At 53.6% G+C, this 20,855-nt stretch overlaps 2 protein-coding genes across 9 annotated transcripts in view; both read right to left on the minus strand.

The window, feature by feature from the left end:
• MKNK1 (MAPK interacting serine/threonine kinase 1) overlaps positions 1-5,422 on the minus strand; it is a 42,561-nt gene extending 37,139 nt beyond the window's left edge. For 4 of the 5 annotated variants that reach the window (XM_041738973.1, XM_041738970.1, XM_041738972.1 and 1 more), the window contains exon 1: positions 5,303-5,422. The gene's annotated coding sequence lies outside the window, so the exon portion shown is untranslated. Of the gene's footprint in view, positions 1-5,283 lie in introns of all 5 variants that reach the window. The other variant, XM_041738971.1, reaches the window with a different exon arrangement.
• Positions 5,423-8,456: 3,034 nt separating this feature from the next.
• On the minus strand, positions 8,457-17,749 carry MOB3C (MOB kinase activator 3C). 4 transcript variants are annotated; one of them, XM_041739082.1, is made up of 4 exons: positions 17,588-17,749; positions 13,433-13,901; positions 10,706-10,908; positions 8,457-10,381 (listed from the first exon to the last, which is right to left on the minus strand). In XM_041739082.1, the coding sequence occupies exons 2-4, from the start codon at positions 13,848-13,850 to the stop codon at positions 10,352-10,354; spliced, it is 651 nt and encodes a 216-aa protein (XP_041595016.1). In that variant the 5' UTR covers positions 13,851-13,901; positions 17,588-17,749; the 3' UTR covers positions 8,457-10,351. The 4 variants fall into 4 exon arrangements, with proteins under 4 accessions (XP_041595016.1, XP_041595018.1, XP_041595015.1 ...); XM_041739084.1 differs by having other exon boundaries at positions 17,614-17,730; XM_041739081.1 differs by lacking the exon at positions 17,588-17,749 and adding an exon at positions 16,937-17,052.
• Between the last annotated feature and the right edge of the window lie 3,106 nt (positions 17,750-20,855).

Raw genomic sequence — 20,855 nt, forward strand, 5'->3', positions numbered from 1 at the left:
ATTTCAAAGTTTCCTGATGAAGCAATGGAAAGCAAGAAAAATAGATGTCAGAGTAAGAAAGTAGGGAAAATCAACCAAATAAATATATCTTCTATAAAAACAATAGCATTATGGGATCCCTGGGTGGCGCAGCGGTTTGGCGCCTGCCTTTGGCCCAGGGCGCGATCCTGGAGACCCAGGATCGAATCCCACGTCGGGCTCCCGGTGCATGGAGCCTGCTTCTCCCTCTGCCTGTGTCTCTGCCTCTCTCTCTCTCTGTGCGACTATCATAAATAAATAAAAATTAAAAAAATAAAAATAAAAACAATAGCATTAATAATCATGGTTATTAATATGATTACTACTAAAGCTAACATTCATCAAGCACCTACTCTGTGCTGGGCCCTGTGTTAAGTGTTTGACATGTTATCTCAATCCTCGTTAACAATGCTATGCAGTAGGTAGTATTTGTATCCCCATTTGACAGATGAAGAAACCGAGACCTAGGAAGGTTAAATAACTTGCTCCAATCATACAGCTAGCAAGTGACAGAGACAGGACTAAAATCTAAGCCAGTCTAACTCTGGAGTCTATATATAACCTAACTATCGTCAATCCAGAAGAATAAGAGGTTGGAATTTAAAGCCTAATCTCTCAGAATCCAGGTGCATATTCCTGGCCACTTCTTTACACTACCCCAAGCCAGGAAGAGGAAAGCAACACAGATACAATATTGCAGAGAAAGAAGCTGAGATCAAGGGCTCATAGATGATAATGAACAGAACCAGGACTTGAATGTAGCAGCCTAGTGACTCTGAGTGTGGATCTCTTTCTTCTATTATAGATTCTTGTTGAATATGATGGTAAGAAAATGAAGGAATGGTATCCGCCAAATGGGTTTCCTCCCCGGACACTTCTGTAACGAACTGCTAATCTCACATTAGAACTGAATGTGAAACATAAGGTTGCCAGCAGCCTCTGTAAACTGATTCTGAGATTCTACTAGCAAAGGATGGCAACTCACTTGGTTGATGGTGCTACAGCAGCTGCCAAAAATGCTCACACATTAAACTAATCAAGCAGATCTGGACCAGGTAACTTCCATATTAGGCTGGTGGTTCACAGTTTAAGCCTGAACTGGATTATTCCAACAGCTCCTCATTGATATTCTCCTTCTGGGACCTTCTTTGCTCCAGGCTGGCCTCCATTATGCAGCCCGAGTAAACAAGCCCAAGTCATGGTATTAGGAGCCTTGCAGCATAATGGAAAGAACATAGGTCTTTGAAATCCAACACTCTTAAATTTGGATCAAGCTCTGTCACTTACTTGCTACCTGTCCTTGGACACTTTAATCTTTCTAAGGTCTGGCTTCTTCATCTTTAAGTTGGGGAAAAATATACCCATATTGTAGGATTGTGAGGATTAATTATAGTGTGTAAAGCATCTAACATATTGCAAGTCACAATGCAGAGCAGACCCTCAATAAATGTTAATGTTTTTCCTCCCAACTCTCCTCTACATTTTGGCCACAATCTACCACTTCAGCTTATTTCCTCTCCTTACGAAGTCCAATCCTCTCCTACACACACACACACACACACACACACACACACACACACTTGTTCATCTCCACTTCTAGACCACTGCTCAAACTGCAGCTTCTCATAGGAATGAACTTTTTTCCAAAGCCCAGCACAAATGTCCACTTTCAGGAATCCTCTAGACCCCCTTTGGTTGTGCCGGGATTGATTTCTCCTTTTCCCAAACTCCCACTTTGTTTACATTCCTTACTACATTTACCACAGCCAGTCTGATTTCAGTTATTTATGTGCTTCTCTGTCTTCCCAACTGCACTGGAGGGAGAAGGCTCTGAGAAGATAATTACTTATAGGAGGGCAGAAAATGTGTTGTTTTCCTCTGTATTTCTCAATACCAGGGTTTTGTGTATAGCAAGAGCACAAATATGTGTTTATTGAATTGAATCTTGCCACCCTTGATTGGGTACTTTTACAGAAAGATCCTGGACTGAATTTATTCTAAAACTGCACTTACTACCTGACTTGATAAACATGATAAACTAATACTCATTGGCTTGCTTCATTTTTTCATTCATTCCTTCAACACATTCCGGGTTCCTCTCAAGACATTTCCCCAGGTTACAGGGGGACATTGCCAGGAGGACATCTCTCACTCATAGAGAGAACATGATTTGGGAGCAAGCTCTTTAGAAAACTGTTCCACTCCACTGGTAAGGAGATGACTGTCATTTCCATCATATTAAAAATCAGAGCAGTGGAATCAGAAAGTAGATCTGAATGATTTCTGTCTGCCTCAGTTTCCAAGTCTGTTTATAGACTGTGTGCTCCAGTCACACAGCTAGCAAGTGATAGAGCCAGGACTCAAATCTACCCAGTACAACTCTGGAGTCAATATATAACGTAGCTACATATAAGGTATTACATCTAAAGCATGAAAACAGTATTTCCTGTCTAGTAAGTGCTCAATAAGAAAGAGAGTCAGGACTTTCGCTTTTAGTACTATCTCACTTTTAGCACTATCTCCACCACTGACTGATTCCTTGTGCAGTCTTAATCAGGTCCTTCCCCTCTTGGGTCCTCTCCCCATCTGTAAAATCAGAGGTAGAACCAGATGGTTCCCAAGCTCCTTCTATCATCAACAATGTGCATTTTTCTATGATAATCAAAGAGCCTTCTGTTCCACATGCTGAAGCTGTTGGCAAGGAAAACTGAATTTGTAGTTGCTGGTTCCCAGTGGAAAGAACCAGGGCCAATGCCAAGCCCAAAGGCAGGACACCAGATTAATAAACCACCTGTGAGTTTTCCCCTGCATGAACTGTATCACACTCAGCTCAGGTCCTTGAACAGAGTACCACCTTCCAACACAACTCACAGCAAAGGCACGTGAACAATAACAGCAATGAATAATCTTGCCTTGTACAGAATTCCTGCACTTTCTTGCCTTTGATGCCTGTAGTCAGAGCATCATCAATCTAAACCAGGGCTCTCCTTAGGCGCAAAGACAAGGAAAAACACAAAGGCCCACTCTGAACCTGAAAGCTCATAAAACAAAGACCAAAGTGAGTACATAAAAAATGTTAATGACTCATTCAACCACAAACACTGCAAAGGCCTACTATGTGCCAGGAAGAGGAGGCATGAAACAGACATGAGTACACATGGGGAGACATACCCCAAGGTAGACAGTAATCAGAGCTAAATTTGAAGTTTAGCCCCTGCTATAGAAGATGGGAAGGAGGGCAACTAATTCAGCCAAGGGGATCAGAGAAGCTTCACTGAGAAGGTCACATGAGACATTGATCTTGAAAGACGAGAGAAGGAGGAGGGAATGCCACGAAGAGAGTACAAGCCAAGGAACATGGAGGGGGTGGTTAAGGAACAAAAACTAGTTTATTTTGACTGAGGCACAGGGTGCAGGTTTGGGAGAACAAAGGGAAATAAGGCAGGAGAGAAGTCTGAGAACGGATTACGGGGGCTTGTCTCTGTGGCTGAGGATTCCAGACTCTATATAGTAGGCAAGGAAGCCTGCCAAGGTTTCTGAGCAGAGACATAACATGATGAGAACATTGTCTGAGGAAGATCACATGGGCACCCACGAAAAGGATGCAAAAGGAACCAAATGACTAGACTGCTAGGCGACGATATAACAGGAGACCATACACACTTCCTAAGCACGTGCTGGAATCCAACAGGTCCTGTTCACAGAGCCTCTCTCTGCCAATGTCCAGCCTCACGCAATCTAAGTTTAAGAGGTGCTCACTTGCCAGCCCCTCTAACCATCAAAATCAGCTACAGCACGAGAGTAACAGGCTTCCCAAAAGTCAAGAACCCAATTAATTCTGGGATCACAGAAAAGGAAGCACGCAAGTGGGAGAAACTGGGGAAGGGGACACCAAAGTCTCCAGCTGGTTCAGCTCCATATGAGAACCCAACCCTGGGTCTTCTTTTTACAACACTTCCAGCCTCACTCTTTTGCTAGTGCGACTAGTGTCATTGGTGCGACAATATACATCAATGGTCCAGTGAGGTGCTTGGCACGTGAGCCACGGTCAAAACGCACTAGTCCCCTTCCCATCCCATTCTGCACGGTCAGTTCCACCTACAAAGTCCACAGGCGCTTCAAGACTCGGATCAGCTCAATTCTTCCCCAAGGGCCTCTCTGAAGTGCTCCCATCCCAAATGACCTATCGCTAGAATAGGTGCCATACTAGGTGACACACATCATCCTCGTCAACCTTCACAACGACCTTACGACACCCCTTTTATACAAGACAAGCCAAAGCTCTGAGAGGGGAAGTGACTCAAGGACACACGGCTAGGAAGCGGCAGGGGGGAGACACGAAGTAGGGGTGGTGGAAGGGGAGGAGGGCGGGGATGGGGGTGACTGGGTGACCGGCACTGAGGTGGGCACTTGAGGGGTTGAGAACTGGGTGTTATTCTATATGTTGGCAAATTGAACACCAATAAAAAATAAATTTATAAAAAAAAAAAAAAAAGGAACCTAGGACTATGGAGCCCAACGTCAAGCACGTCCAACATTTCATTCGTGTCACCTGCGCTGGGCTTTGACCTGCCACTGACCATCTGACAGGTGTTCAGGAGACTCCCTAAGAAGACAACAGGCCTTGCCACCTTCTGCCCGGGCGTGATCCTGAATAGAGTCCTGCGTCGGGCTCCCCGCGTGGAGCCTGCTTCTCCCTCTGCCTGTGTCTCTGCCTCTCTCTGTGTCTCTCATGAATAAGTAAATCAATTAATTAATTAATTAAATTTTAACAAAAAAAGAAGAGAACACGCCTGGCCTCCTCTCTCACTGTCCAGCGCCCCCCACATGGGCAGAGCGCTCAGATGACCACAGCTAACTTTTAAGACAAGGTAGCGCACACGGATGATAAACTCCGCACGTGAAAATCGATTCGCGCTGTTGGGACTATGAGCCAAACAGCCTGGTGGGGACGGAGTTTCAGGCGGGCCACTGACTGAGCTCCGACCCGGGCACCTGTCGCAGACTCATCCTAACCCCAGACACCGGCTGCGCCCGGGGCGGCGACACGCGCCGCGTCCTGAGCTTTGCCGCAGACGCAACCCCGCAGGTCACAGACCCGGTCCCTGACGGGAGCCCTCAGGAGGCGCTCCCGTCGGCCGTCCCTCCGCAGCACCATCGGATCGTGACCGCGGGCCGCTCCGAAGGCCCTGACCTGCCCCGTCCCGGGCACACCGACTCGTTCACAGCACCCCCCTCCCCGCCCCGGGTCGCTAGGAGGGATACCTCGCCACGTCGCCTTTACCTCAGCGGCGGCACCGGTCGCGCGCACCCATCTGCCGGTCGCTCCGAGAACGCGGAAGAGGCGGTGCTAGAGCCGAGGGGCGGGCCCGGCCGGAGGGGGCGGGCCCGGCTGGAGGGGGCGGGCCCGCGCGTGCGCCCTGGCGGCTACGTCCTGGGGGCGGGGCGGGGCGGGGCGGGCCAAGTAAACTGGGAAGACGCGCGGGAGCCGGGCAGGGAGGTCGCCGGGGCGGGAGGTCGCCGGGGCGGGGAGGTCGCTGGGGTGGGGTGGGCTGGCTGAGTCCGGCTCCGAGCTGGTTGCGTTTTCAAAGTGAAGGTCGGGAAGTCGGGGAAGCGCCAGGCGGGAGGCGGTCTAGCAGCGGCAGGTGTAATTACCATTTACCTAGAGCTTCCGTGACCTAGGATGGAATTTTTAAAGTGCCTTTTGCACGTGGGGAAATGCTGCCAGTCTTTCCTAAAACGAGGGCTAATTCTGTAAACTTTCAGACGTTTGGGGCAGCCCGGGTGGCTCAGTGGTTCAGCGCCGCCTTCAGCCCAGGGCGTGATCCTGGATCCAGTCCGGCATCGGGCTCCCTGCGTGGAGCCTGTTTCTCCCTCTGCCTGTGTCTCTGCCTCTCTCTGTGTCTCATGAATAAATAAAGTCTTAAGAAAGAAAAGAAAAGAAAAGAAAAGAAAAGAAAAGAAAGAAACTTTCAGACGTTTGTGTACCTAGCATTTCACTGTAAAGGGTTTCCTTGAGTAGAGCGTTACCCCGAGTAGTTCAAAATAAAACACTTAAAAAGTTCATTTCTTGGGGAAAATTAATATTTTAACTGCATTCACATTACTATTTCAACCAGCCCCCAACCCTCCCCAGGCTGCAAGTGTAATGAGGGAATGCGAGTGCTGACTTGGGTTTAATTCAGGTCCTGACTCTTGAGTGTGTTTCCTCCTTATTGAAATGGAAGTAAAATCTCCCTTCCCTGTCTCAGGACTGTTGTGTGGGGGTGGTCAGCACCGCTAGTTAAAAGCCTCTTGAGACTTCCATCCCACCATCCTGATAAAGGTTTGTTCCTTTCCTCTTCTGGGCTCAGTCTTTGCATCTGCATGATGGAAGGAGGTTTGCAACAGGAGAGAACAATCAGGGATTTGCTACATTTCTCAGTCTGAGTGAAGGCTGGACAGGGAGCCTTCTCTCAAGCTTCTGTGTTGAGTCACAGAATCCCGCAGTCCAGCCCGAAAGCCCCTGTATATCCTGACCTCTCCCACCCATCACTTTCTAGGCTCCTCAAGCTTCATGTCCTCAGTGGCCATGCCGGCCTGTTCCTCTCTCTCTTCCTTGAATATCTCACTAGCCAGCTGGTCCTGATCTCTCAGGCCTTTGTTTCAGTCTAGTTTTTCAAAACTGCTATGTCTCTATGTTCATGGTGACCAAGTTCAGTTAATACTAGGTGAAGGCTCTGAAGGGCTCTGAGAAGGAAGGGCTCCAGGAGAGCTCCCTAGTCAAGTGGACCTCCAGCCACACTGTGGCTCCCTTCCCCACGCACTACAAACAGCTCCCAGGGGTGGGAGAGTGGGCATGGCAGCAGGAAACCTCACAGAAGAAGCTACGGCGTTCACCAGGGCCAATGTCGTGCCTCTGCCCCAAAATGGGGAGAGTGCCTTGGTTCCTCCTCATTCCTTGCTCTAAATATTTTCATGGATCTTGAACAGTCAGGAAAACAAAGCCTTCTGCAGTGGCTGCCCAACCAAACTGCCCCTCTACCCCTAACACATTGCCTCTCACAAGACCCTCTCCTGCTGAGTCCCACCCTGTGCGGTGGGGGAAATGCTCTCTGCTTTCCTCTGGCTTGCTGAGGCACCAGCTCTCTGGTCTGCATCCTCCTTTTCCCCTACCTCTGTCCAGTCTTCTCTGAGCATCCCTCTCGGAATTCCTCAAAGCAGTTTTGTGATGTCTTCCTGATGTATTCAGACATTCCCATGATAAATGCGGGCCTTGGCCACACAGTCCTGAGATAAATTTACCTTCTCTGCCATGGTGTTTTCCAAAAGAATTACGAGCCCAGACACTGAACTTTGAGTCTGAGCTGTCCAGTCATTGAGGAGGTAGTGGGTGACCTGTCACAGGGGTGTGCAAGCAGAGGCACGTTTTAGAATGCTGGGCTGGGCCTCCTCTGGTGAGCCCAAAGAAGGAGCAGCAGAGTGGAGGGCCTTCCAGATAGTACAGCAGTGAAAGCAGGGATACTGGGCACCAGGAAGGGAGCCAGGCAGCTAGCCAAAGACAGACTTGATTTGGTAAACTATTACATGTCATGCATTTAGAACTGTGCCCGGCACTTAGTATTAGCTATTACTCTTATGATTGTGAATGATCCACAGACTGTGAGTAATAAAGGAGCTCAGAGATAAGTCAGTCTCTTACTCCCACACCTGGTCATGAAACAGACTGGGAAATCAAGGTCTAGAGGGGAAAGAGGCCCACCATCATACCTCAGGGACCGGGCTGGGACTGGACTCCAGGCCTCTGCCCCCCAGGAGGGCCACTGCACAGAGCCGGGCTGTCTCCTTCTCAGGGAGAGGAAAGAGCTCTAGGTGGCCCTTTGCTGACTCGTCTGGGCAGCTGGTAGGTAAGAGACAGTGGAATGACAGCAAGTCCTTAGCTACAGGCTCAGCTGTCTCCTGAGGAATAAGCTCAGAGGTCAGCCCCATGTCTTGCCACCCCCACTCTGAGCTCTAACCAGCAGCCAACAAACAGCCTTTTCTTGAGAAGGGCTTCCTTTTCTATGATTAGGGTTAGGACTGTATTTTTGCTCTGTGCCTTGGCCCATTAGCTCCAATAAACCACCCGGACTAAGAGGGTGAGGTGAGCATACCCATGCCAGGGAACCTGAACTGAAACAAGACTCCCAAGACACTGAATTCCCTGAAGGCAAGGGCCAGCCCTCCCTACTCCGGGGGTCCTAGACTAGGCCAGAAATTCTTGGTCCAGAATTCCCAGAGCCCTGGGAAAACTTTGGTGTCTCCACCCTGGAGAGCTAGACCAGACATGACCACACCAGCCAGCCCTCCACATGGCCTGGGATCTCAGGACAAAAAGCCCTCCCTTCTCCATTCTGGCCCAGTTCCCTCCATAGCTTGCCAAGGAGCCATGTGGCACCCAGACCATAGCTTCCCACCAATGTCGCTTTAGTTTGCCTCCTTTATTTTACCAAAAATAACAATAATAAACTCTTCCCTCTGTTTCACAAAAATAGATTTCCTGTCTCCCACCCCCTCCCCAGTGAGCACTGGCCACAGCCTAGAACCCATCTTCCAATCTACAGGGAATCTCTGACCCCTGGACCCCACCGCACCCCAGAGCCTCTGGCAAGGCTGCTGGGTCAGCGTTTCCCTTGGGAACTTCTCCAGAGGCAGCGGTCCCGGGTCCAGCTGGCAGGCCCCAGGAGCCCCATCTGCTTCTTCAGAGATCAGCCAGCTGCAGGGCCACGGAGAGGAGCATAATTTTGGAGGCTTGGCTCAGCATACAGCTCCAGCAGACCTGAGGGGCTGCAGGGCACTGTGGCATTCATGAGAAATCCTTGCTCAAAGCAGGAACAGTTGTGCCCTAGAGAGGGGCTGTCAAGCCCTTTTTCCCCCATGCAGCTCATATCCCTATGCAGCAATCCACATGCTCTGGGGTGGGAGTCAGGACTCCTGGTTTCTACTCCAGCTCCACAAAAGCCTTGCTGTGTGAGCTTCGGCTTCCTCCTATGTACACAGATTTTTCTGTAAGACTGGATGATCCTCAGGGATCCTCAGGCCCTTTCTGGCTCTCCATCCTGGCTCTCCATCCCCTGCCTCAGTTTCCCCACCTGTGGGTCTGGGCACAGGGCTGGACGTGGCAGTGTGGGGTAATGGAGTGTCGAACGAACATCCCAGGTTCTCTGTGGACAGCTATCCAACCAGCTGGAATGTCTCGGGGATGGCTGGGCAGGAGGCAGGTCCTTGCACAATGGGGGCTTTCCAAGCTTAGAAGAGTCCATTCACTAGCAATACGTCTTCACTGCCCTGGGATGGGAGACAATTCTCTGGGGTTTCTGAATTCGAGTTCACTAGCTCCTTGGTTTGGAGGATTATCTTGTGCTGGGCTTCAGATCCTGAGAGCCAAGTCTATAGATTCCGGAAGCTAGACTGGAGTGTATGATTCCCACTTTAAGGACCAGAGGACCTATGTGGACATAAGGGATAGTCCCCAGCCCTCAGGAGGCTGTCTATAATCAAACTTTCCTGGAGGCAGAAGGATGAGTGAAATGACAGCTCCTGGGCATCTCCGGGTGAGCAAATCAGAATCTCTGTCTGTGGGGGGCCAAGGATTTAGGTACTCACGGCAAGACTCCCTTCTTATGTTCCTTTGCTCCCCAGAACTAATGCTTATGGAAGATGGTAGCCTGAAAGTTCAAATACAGAGCTACATCTACATCATATTTTGTGCACTTACACACGTGGTCAGACACACTGAGTGGGGGCACTGACCTGTGTCGTCACTCCTACAGTGGTCATGGTCTGGTGGTCCCAATCCCTACTTCCTTCCTTTCATTCAACCACTGACCTAACACATAGGGAGGGCCTACTATGTGCCAGGGAGGGTACAGCAGCCAGCTCTTACACACACACCCCACAGTGAGAATCACACACTCACAGAGAGTCATCTGCACTTATTCACACACAGCTTGCTTCCGCTCTTGTATGTTTCTTGCTAACTCAGCCACATCCACATTCCCCACATAGGTGTGGGAACCACTACCGAAGGGGTAAGTCCTGGAGCAGAACCCTAGCCTATCGCACTCTTGGACATCATGTGGAGATGTAGCTCCTTTCCTTCTGTTTGCCCACTTTTGCTCTCCCCTTCTCCATTCCTTAAGCAGTCAGGGGGCATGTGGGCAGATGCCAGAGAACCACAAGTCCAGGGGCTCTGTGTGTGTGGAGGGGTCCCAGGGACTTCAGGGTCCTCTACCACCAGACTCCTGAGAGTCCCCTCCCCAGTGACTCTATGTTCAGATGGTCCATCTGACAGGCAGCGACTCCAGGCTTGGGCTCAGTGACAGATACGCTCTGTCATCTCCCTCTGCAGAGACATAAGGTAGCAAGGGGTCACTCAGAGCTCAGCCTACCAGGCAGCCCCTTCCCAAACCACAGGGCCTGACTGTTGCTCTGCCTAAACCTGGCATCTTCCCACCCAGCCCCCTGCCCACCCCAACTCCAAGCTGTAGGTCTGAGTCTCTAAACTGAGACTTGAATGAATTCTCTATTAAAGAATCCACTGTTAAATGAATTGCCTTCCCCTAATTTATCAATTTGGGTATTGGATTTTCTGCAAGTAGGCAGCCTTCAGATCCGGAAGCCCTGAGGTCAGCCCCAGGAGGGCAGGGCAGCAGGGGCCTGGCCTCACCAGTGGTTCCAGCTCCCGCTGGTCCACCAGGCTGAACTCGCGGATGAAGTAGTAGAAGTGCTTGTAGCAGGTGTTGACATGTGCTTCGGCCCCCATGCCGAGGATGCTGTCGAAGTGGTGGATGTAGACGTGGACAAAGACCCGGAAGAGGCGGGTCAGGATCTTGGTGCAGACCTGCTGGAAGTTCTTGGGGAAGGGAACTCCTAGGGGGTGAGGATGGGCAGCAGTGAGGGGATCAGCATCCTGGCGGTGAAACGCTGCCCAACCCTGCCCTCCCCGCCACAGGCAGCCTTCACCCAGGATGGCCACTGCCCCGCAGCAGACAGGGAGACCAAGGTCTGCTTTCTTCCCACTTCCCTCTTTTGTTTGTTTAAAGATTTTATTTATTTATTTACGAGAGAGAGAGAATAAGCAGGGGGAGCAGCAGAGGGAGGAGAAGCGGACTCCCTGCTGAACAGAGAGCCTGATGTAGGCTTTGATCCCAAGACCCTGAGATCATGACCTGAGCCGAAGGCAACCACCTAACTGAGTGAGCCACCCAGGCACCCCTCCTTGCTTCCCTTTTAAGCAAAGCACAGATCTCACTATGCCTCTCCTCCCCTGCTGAAATACAAATCATGTCCCACATTTTCCCATCACCCAGAGCAGGACTCTGCAACCATGTTGGGGTCACTGACCAAGCCTTCTTCGACTTTGATGAAAGTTTTGCCCAAATTCTCCACAGAAATATGTGCATCTGCAGGTGCTGCCCCATGACATCTTGGATATAGTTCTAAGGTGAGTTTATCAACATCTACAGTCCATTTTAAAAAACACAGGTCTTGGGATCCCTGGGTGGCGCAGCGGTTTGGCACCTGCCTTTGGCCTAGGGCGCGATCCTGGAGACCCGGGATCGAATCCCACATCGGGCTCCCGGTGCATGGAGCCTGCTTCTCCCTCCGCCTGTGTCTCTGCCTCTCTCTCTCTCTCTCTGTGACTATCATAAATAAATAAATAAATAAAAATTAAAAAAACAAAAAAAAAAAAAACACAGGTCTTCAGGATTAAGTTCTAACTTCGCAGCATGGTGGCTACTCAAAGCCTTTCCATGATCTGACCCCAGCCTCTTCCTCCAGCCCCATCCCAACTCCTTCCTCTTCATACACTCACACAGCAGGCCCCAGATCCCTAATCCTGAGAATTACAATCTCCTTGAGAACTAGTTCAGGTCCCTCTCATCCCTTCAACTACACAGTAACACAAAGAACCTTCCAAGTTTGAGCCGGGCTCTGTGCTGGATCCTCTGCATCTTTTGCCTCATATGATATGGGATAGCCCTTCCAGATATGATGATAAAGTAGAAGTGTATGATGGCAACGCCACTTGCCCAAGCCTATGCTATTAATTAGTACAGACTAGAGGCCGATTCAAATGCTGTTGGCCCTGCACTGCAGCAACCCGCAGAGATAACACCACAGCTCCTGCCCAAGGGAAGCTCCAGCATCTGTGAAAAAGGCATAGTTTCTGCACAGTGCCCCGCGCTCAGGGTAGAGATCTTGGTGACTATGCCTTCTTCTCTGCTGTGGCAGAGCCATCCCCAGGATTAAGGCAGACACCTGGGGTCTCCCAGGCCTGGAGGTTAAGACTAGAAGGTAGTAAGAGCCCAGACACAGGCCCACATTGGTACACCCTGCTCCATATGGGTCCTAACGGCTCTCAGATAGGGCTGAGCCCTGCCTCTCTGTGAGCCCTTCCACGCCCAGCCCAGGCTCCTCAAACTTGTCCTGCTCATCTAGACTTGCGGCCCTGGACCCCGACAGACCCACACTGCAGTTCCGAATCTCTGATTCAATGCACTGTCCCTCTGTTGGCCTCGGTTCCTCCTATGGGAAATGCAGGTGTCCACTGCTGGGCATGATAGTGCAGGAAATGGCAGGCCCCTAGATGGGGAGGGGCTGTGAGCACTGAATTGTGAGTCATTGCCCAGCCTCTCTCAGTATTCAGACTTCTCCCCTCTGGGCTTGCCCACTCTGCCCCACCCATCTCTGATTCCCATAGCCTTAACCTAGAGGAAGAGGAGGCTGGGCGGGGCAGGGAGAGGGGTGTAGGGGTGGGGGTAGGGATGCCATGATGAATACAGTGTCATGCTCAGCGCCTGGGCCCACGCCCCCTCTTGCTGCCCTTGGGTGGGGAGCCAGTGTGCTTTACTCATCTCCTCTTGCCACCCTCGCTGGGCTGCCCAGCTGAGATAAGAGAAGGCCCCACGGCTTGGGCCTGACAAGGAAAAATTCTGCTCTCAGAACCCTCTGAGGTTGAGATACAATTTGGCCCTCCCAATCCCCACCCCCTTCCCTTTCCTGGAGCCAAGAGTCAGAGGTAACAGGGGGCTGCAAGTCAGTCAACCCAGGAAGGGTGACAGGCTAGGAGGACCTAGAGGCATCTCTTCAAGAAGGTTCCAAGAATCATAGTGGTCTTGCCAGGGTGGCTCCTGGAGGCACATTTAAGCTTCAGTTAAGAAGAATCCCAAGTTGAGAGCCAGGCAGTCCTAGCTCAAGATGCCTGATCTTGAACAGACACTTAACCTCCGAGCCTCAGTTTCCTCTTCTACAAAATGGGGATGAAACCCATGCCCCCCCCTCCAACCCCAACCCCAACCCCTTACGGAATCACTATGTTAAACTAAATGCGTCATCTGTGGAATGGGTTCTGGTGGCTCCCTCCCTCCCCGGCCGGCCAGGTGGCACTCACCAACGCGAGTGGGAAAGACGTCCTCGTCGTTGATGAGGCCCTCGATCCAGTCCATGAGCAGGGCCATGTAGCGCGGTGCCGACAGCTTGGCGGGCCGCCGGTACTGGCGCTCGTCCTGCCAGCGGTACTCGTAGCGGGGCCCCCCGGCCATGACTGGGCAGCTGGTTTCACTGCAGCGCTCCGCCATCGTGCCGTAGATGAGGTTGATGCGATTGAAGAAGTCCACCACGTGCACTGCGATCCAGTCGTCGATGCTCTCCCCCGGCGGCAGCCTCACCACGCTGCGCAGGTCCAGGCCCGACTTGAGCGAGGCCTGCGCCTTCTTATATAGCTCAAAGCGCTGTGTGCCTGGCTCAAAGCGCTTCCGAGGCCGGAACGTCTTGTCCTTGGCGAACACCTGCTTCAGGCACAGCGCCATGGCCCGGCTGGGCCGAGGGCCAGGTGTCCAGGGGCAGGACCTGTGGATGCCCTGCCAGGGCCAAGGACACAGAGAGAGCGTGGTGGTCAGGTCCTCACCAAAAGGCTTTGACTGCCCAACACATCACTTCCCTCACACCCTCAGCTTTGGGCCAGCCTCTGCGGCCTTTGCCCGGAGTCTAGATCCTCCGGAGCCCCTAGGGCCAGGCCCCTGCCCTGCCTCCAGGCGCCCCCTGCCTCCCTCTGCCAAGCGGACACAGCCCTCCCATCTCATTTTGTTTCCTCTCCCCTCTCACTGCATCTCACAGAGATCTGGGCCTGGGCTCCAAACAGGTGCTCATCCGTCTTCTTGTTGACCATTAGAGAGGTGGCGGGAGCTTCCTGCAGGCCCGCCAAGAGGCAGGGGCCTGGATGAAATGACCTCAGGAGCACCCCATGGGCCAGCTGATGCAGCGTGGGAGAGCCTGGCTGCATTGTGCTGGGGGTCGGGGCAGTGGCAAGGCTCCGCCTTCAGCTTCCTATGGGATATCCCGTAGTCCATCCGGCCACCGGGGATTCCCAGGGAGCAGAAGGGACTTTTCTACCAAAAATGTACTTTCCTTTTATTACCCCAAAAGAGGAAAGGGCCCTGATATGGCCAGCTGGGTGGCCTCTGAGTGGGGCTGCAGGTGCTGGAGGAGAGGGGGAGGTGGCAGGTCCAGATGGGTGCCACTTCCTCTGACAGTGGCTAGAGATCCTTCCCCACCAAGCCAGCCTCCTCCAGCCCCAAACCAGAACAAACCACTGGCCTCTCCTCCTGCACCTGATGGTACATGTTCTGAGTACCTACTACGTGCCTGGCACCAGGAGGTGGGAAAAATACAATGAGATCTACCCAGCTGGGCCTATTAGAATTCAGACAAATTTGCTTTGCCTCTTAAATGGAGGCATCTCAGAGTCAGAGCAGACTTTGGAACAACAGTCAGAGCCCCAGGCTTGGAGGCAGGAGTCCTGGATTCTAGTTTCACCTCCACCATGGCTGGTGACCACTGTAACAGGCATGAGTCTGGCCCATACAATGTCCTGGGTCATGCAGATAGAGGCTAGGTTTCTGGGACTCACATGGTAGTCATCTCACCTGCCCTATGGGTGTGTGAGCCCTTGGGAAAGGTGGCCCCAGGTACCCGCTGAGACCAGAATTTAGGGCTAAGGCTGAGTGTAGACGAAACACTGAGCTGTGGTTCCAAGCTGACCTCTGACCTGGCCCTGACCCTGATCATCTGAGTCCTGACTCTAGCCCTAGACTGAGGCTGAATACAGCCACAAACAAAGCCTTGCTTTAACCTCAGAGCTGACACTGGAGCACTGGAGCACTGAACTTTCTAGCGTCTCTAATAATGCTCAGGGAGGATGGGGGGGAAGAAGGACAGGAACAAGGTGATAGTTGGAGGAAGGTGACATGTCAGGCAATAAGCCATGCTGGTAGAAGAGTCTGGAACAAGAATTCTTCCTTGTACTCACAACAAGCAGGCCAGGATGGGGATGGTTAAGTGAATGACAGGTGTTTGGCAAGTAGGGGCAGGTCGCCTAGCAGGATCTTGTCCTCTTGGAAAAAAATCCCTCAAAGATGTAGAAAGTCATGTAATCCATTCCTTGATCCTCGACTTCTACCCAAAGAAGTCCCTAGTGTGGACGCTGAGTTCCCTGACTCCAGAACAGATCTCCACACTTCACATGGCACCTGTATTCCAAATTCTGCTTGGGTTGAATGCTTCCAAAATCACTCCCACTGCGAGAGGGGGGTCCTGGTTGTCCTACTTTGCACAGCACCCTCTACTGACACTTACCAACAGACCCCCACCTGGATCACCTCAGCCTATCTTCCCTGCCCACTTCCCTCCACCAACCACAGGGGGCTGCTACTTGATCCCCCAGCCTGTCCCCACACTCTTGCCTCTGTGTGTTTTCTTACACTGGTCTCTCTGTCTGACTCTGCAAGGTCAGGTTGAGTGGCATCTCCTCCCACAGCCCCCTCCACTGAACCCAGATGTCTTTTTCTTTGGGTGAAAGGTGCTCTTTTGGCTACTGTTGTCCTCCCCTCCAGCCCAGGTCAGGGACTGGCATATGGTTGATGCTCAGGCTTTAAGTAAAGCTTGGAATCAAGAACTGCAGAGTTGTAAGAGCCCTGAGAAATCAACTGACCAACCCACTTCTTGCACAGATGGGGAAACTGAGGCCCTCTTTCTGAGCAGCCACTGTTCACAAAGCAAGTTACTGGCAGGGGATCTCCAATGGCAGAACTGGGAACTGGGAGAAGGTGGGTTCAGCCCATCACTAAGAGGAAAGGACTATTTTCTTGTGCTGGGTGGTCACTGGTCTGGGGGAGGTTAAGGGGGAAAGAGGGAAGCAGAGGGAGAGGGGAAGCAAGATTCCCATCAATTAGACCCACCCCATTCCTGTTCCCCCAATATGCTGAACCCCCCCCCAGCACCTTGAGTGTCCAGACCAGTGAGCTAGACTTCAGGAAGGGGAAGGGGAAGGGAGACTCTACACAAGCCGCACGCCACTTGTCTCTTCACTTTCCACTCCCGTGTCCTTACTGGCTTTCCTTCCCTCCCTGAACTACGGCCACTTGGGCCCCTTAGCGCCGGGGCCCTGACTCTGGGCGGCCCTTGCTCTAAGTGCCCCGGATGCCTCACTCCCTCGGTGGGCAACCGGCTTCCCAAGCCAGGACTACGGGCCCGTTCCAGGGCCACACCTGCCACTCCGCGGGCCGGCCCCCCTGGGAACCAGGCCGCAGCGTCCCCGCTGGGGGTGCGGGCGCCCCGACGGCCGAGAGCCAGGAGGAAGGTGGACGTGGGGTACCACCCCCCCCACCCCCCGCCGGCCGCGCCGGGCCCCCGCCCCACTCGCCCAGCGGCCGGCCGGCGGCTCTAGGACCCGGAGGCGCAGGCCCGCTTCCGCTCCGAGTCACGCCCCCCGCCCCCTGCACCCCCCGCCCCCCGCCCCCCGACGTGCTCGGACCCCGACCGCGCGCCGCCGCCCGCCCGCCTTGGGGCCGCCCTGAGCGTGGCGGCGAGGCCGGGCCGACCCGGCGCGGGCGCTCACCCCGGGGCCGCTCGCTCCTCCTCCGGCCGCGGGGCCGCCGCCTCCTCCGGGTCCTCGGGCCGGGCCGGTTCTCTCGGCCGCGGGGCCGCGGTCCCTCCGCCCCCGCCCCCCGCCCCGCGGCGCCGCGGCCCGGGGGGCGGGGCAAGGGGACCCCTCCCAGCGCTCGCGCGCCCGCCTTTCCGGGAAGTCGGCGGCGTCCGGCAGCTTCCCTGCGGACGAGGCCCCGAGCCGCCGGCCCCGCCGGCCCCGCCGCGCTCCGGCCTCGGCTTCCCGGGCTGTAAAGTGGGCGCGGAGGCGCGCCGCGTGGAGCGCACCGGGGGCCGCCGGTGGGTCCCCGCCCCCGGGCCCCGAGCTCAGCCAGGGATCGGGGCTGCCCTCCACCCGAGCCCCCAGCTCCCGGCGCGGTGCCTGGCACCAGGACGCACTCGGTGCCCGCCTGCGCTGGGGCGCGCGGGCGGGGTCCCTCACCCGGCCCGGAAAGGACAGGCCCTGAAGAAGGCCAGGTGACCCTTCCGCCTCCGACCACCGACCGGGCTGGGCTCTTCGCCCAGGCTGCGCGGACTCTCCTCACCCCTCACCCCACCCAAGTCACCCCGTTCCCCCCGCCAGGCCTTTGTTCCAGCTCTGCCCAGTTTGGAAGATCTTTTTTACCTCCTTCCTTCCAACCAAAGCCAAACCTTTAAGACCTGGTCTGCTCTCTCTCTACTTTCCAACTTAGGTTCCTCCCCTGAGGGCAGACAGGTGTCCCAAACCAGTTCTCAAGGTGCTGTGGCCCCCAGGCCCGGAGACCCGGTGGCTGACTCCGCCCGGGGGTGGGAGGGAAGGCTGGAGGCCGTCTAGGGTGGGAGGAGCGAGATGGGCTCCGGCAGTCCCGGCGGAGGGGGCGGGGGCGAGCGGGTGGGGCGGGCCCCCCCGGGGGTAGGCATCTACCGTGGCCCTGATGCCCCACCCGGCTCCCCTTGTGTCTGGATCGTCTGTTCGCTTGATGGCCTGAGAACAGACTGAATCCTTAAGAATCCCAGCTCAGAACTGAGGATTCAGTCTTCTGTTAAGCACCTATATTTGTCTCGGTCTAAAGTTCTCTCTCTTCTTGATGTCTGAATCTTCACTCTGCCCCAAATCCCCTATAAGACAATCATATTGCTGACTTCATCAATACCCTGTCTGGGCGCTGAGGGCAGAAGATCAGGTGATGAAGCACGCCCAGCTACTGACCTCAGGTGCTGACAAGTCAGCAGTAGGGACAACGCACAGAGGGAGAACGCAAGGTCGGAGCTCCATCATCCAGCGGTGAGAACACTGTTCTGGACTGCTGGCCAGCGCTTCGAAAGAGTGGGGTTATCCATAGGAAGTTCTTGGAAACTCAGACTGGGCACTCTGCGGAGAGTTTTTTTTTTTTTAATTTTTATTTATTTATGATAGTCACACACAGGCAGAGAGAGAGAGAGAGAGAGAGAGAGAGAGAGGCAGAGACACAGGCAGAGGGAGAAGCAGGCTCCATGCACCGGGAGCCTGATGTGGGACCCGATCCCGGGTCTCCAGGATCGCGCCCTGGGCCAAAGGCAGGCGCCAAACCGCTGAGCCACCCAGGGATCCCCTCTGCGGAGAGTTTAAAGAAAGCATCGTTTACAGGTGTAGTCAGGGTGCAGGGCGGCCACAGTGGTGGCATATCACCAAGGGCTAGCAAGAGCAGCCCTTTGCTAGCTACCCTGGGCGGAAGCTGTCAGCCTGACTGAGGGGGTGCTGGGACAGGGTGGTGAAAGTGGGGGCTATGAGGAGGGGGCTACTGACAGGAGCTGCAGTCTACGCTTGCCAAGCACAGCCAGCTCAGAGCAATCATGGTGCCAAGGACTGGGGGGCAAATCCCACGGAAGCCCTGGACAAAGGAACCTCTGTGCAGCCCATAGATGTGGGCATTCCCCTACGGCTGGAGGGAGGAGGATGCAAAGTGTAGCTGGACGGGCAACAGAAGGTAAATGCTTGGCACGTGGGCCCAGAGACTGTGACTTCATAAAGGAAATGGAAACTGCTTATGCTTTCCTTATCATTTCAGTTCTAAATATTTCGAAATTTCATTGTCATTTCCTCTTTAACTCACGGATGATTTACAACTATGGTTTTAGTGTCTCAGGCTATGGGAGGCTTATATTTTTCTTGTTGACTTCTAATTATATTGCATTGTGGTCAGAGATCATGGTCTGTAAGATTCTGTGGAATGTGACGTGACTCCCCCTGTGGCTTTGAACATGGTTATTTGCTGTCCCTCTGAGCTGGGTTTTATAGGATGGGCAGGAGCTTGCCTGGTGAAGAGTGAAAAGCACAGGACCTTCTGTTGTGGGAGATATAAATGATCCATTTTGAAGGTATTTCAGAAGTTCCCAGCTTATCCACATTGCTCCCTGGTGTCTGCCTTAATACAAGCTGATAGGCTGGCAGGTGGGATGGGAGGCAGATGGAAGGGCAGAGGAAGCCAGAGATGACCCAAATCCCTCAAACACCTGTATGGCTCTCAGTTTAGGCAAGAGAGACTGTCCTTCCAGAAGGCTCTGCTGGGACTCCTGGGTGGCTCAGTGGTTGAGTGTCTGCCTTCTGCTCAGGTCGTGATCCCCGGGTCCTGGGATCAAGTGCCGCATAAGCTCCTCGCTGGGAACCTGCTTCTCCCTCTGCCCCCGTCTCTCTCTGTGTCTCATGAATTAAAAAAAAAAAAAAAAAAAAAGACCCAGACCTTGGAGAACAAGGTCCTGGCTATACGACACATTAGCTGCCCTCTCTGATGGCATGCTGTAACCCTACAGGACAGGCACTGGTCCCTGCCACTGTGTCCTGAGTATAAGTGGTTCAACTAAGGCCCTGTTTTTGAAGCCTGAGGAGTCACCAAGGATCTAGTGGAGGATGCACTCTCTTCCATCACACAGCCTGGGCACAGGACTCCTCTATGAGAGCTCCAAGTGGCCGCTGGGTTGTGTCTAGACCTGGGCACCGTCCTGCTGTGTGTGTCTGGGAAAGTCTACTTTCCCCATTTGTACCACAAAATGGTTTCAGCCACACCATTCCAAATGCCTTTTCAGGACCAACCCTCTGCTCCTGCCCCCAAAGGCCTGCACCCAGTTACTCTACCGATACAGAGTGACCTCTCCCTGGGGACTCCCCAGCCCCTCCTATGCCAGGGAAGCTGCCCTCATTTCTATACTCCTCCCAGACTGAACTACAGTCCCCTGCAGCTCACCCCACCAGGTATCCGGCAGCTCCTGTAGCCTGATGGCACCCACAGTCCCCTCATTCTCCCAAGAAAAAGTTTCTATTTCAGCTTCTGCCCCTCCCTGCCCAGAGGCAAGATCTCTCATCCTGAGTCTTTCATCCTGGCACAGTGAGGAAAAAAAAGTGAGGGATACGTCATGGCAGTAAGAGGAATTGAGCTTAGACTTCCTTTAGCTTGAGGAAGACAAGGCTCAAGGGAATGTGACAGAGGAAGCTAAGGTTGAAAAGGTGATAGTCCTTGTAAACTGCAGAAAGCTGTAGCCAGTCTTTTGGGGGGGTGCTGCCGTCAAGCCTCCAGCAGGCTTTTATGTAGAAGAGGGGTTGCACTTGTCCCTGTGGTCCTGGAAGGCAGGGGGCAGATATCCATCCGAGCTCTCCAACCACACAGGCTGGCCGGGCTCCCCACCCACCCTTGGAGTGGGAGGCATAGCGTGTACATATGGGCCTTGGGACAATTTCACAGCCCTCTGCCCTGCCCCCCAACATGGATCTGATAGACATAGCCCCCTCCCCTAGGTGCACACCGTCCAACCACTGGGGTTAGTTTCCGGTTAGTTCCCAGGGGAGGTAATAGTAAAGGTGGGGGGGGGCGGGGGGGGGAGTTCACCAGTGTCTTAGGCTCAGCCTTTCATATAGCCCACCACAAAGCCTCTACAGGAAG

The sequence above is a fragment of the Vulpes lagopus genome, chromosome 23, assembly GCF_018345385.1.
Source record: "Vulpes lagopus strain Blue_001 chromosome 23, ASM1834538v1, whole genome shotgun sequence".
Classification (NCBI taxonomy): domain Eukaryota; kingdom Metazoa; phylum Chordata; class Mammalia; order Carnivora; family Canidae; genus Vulpes; species Vulpes lagopus.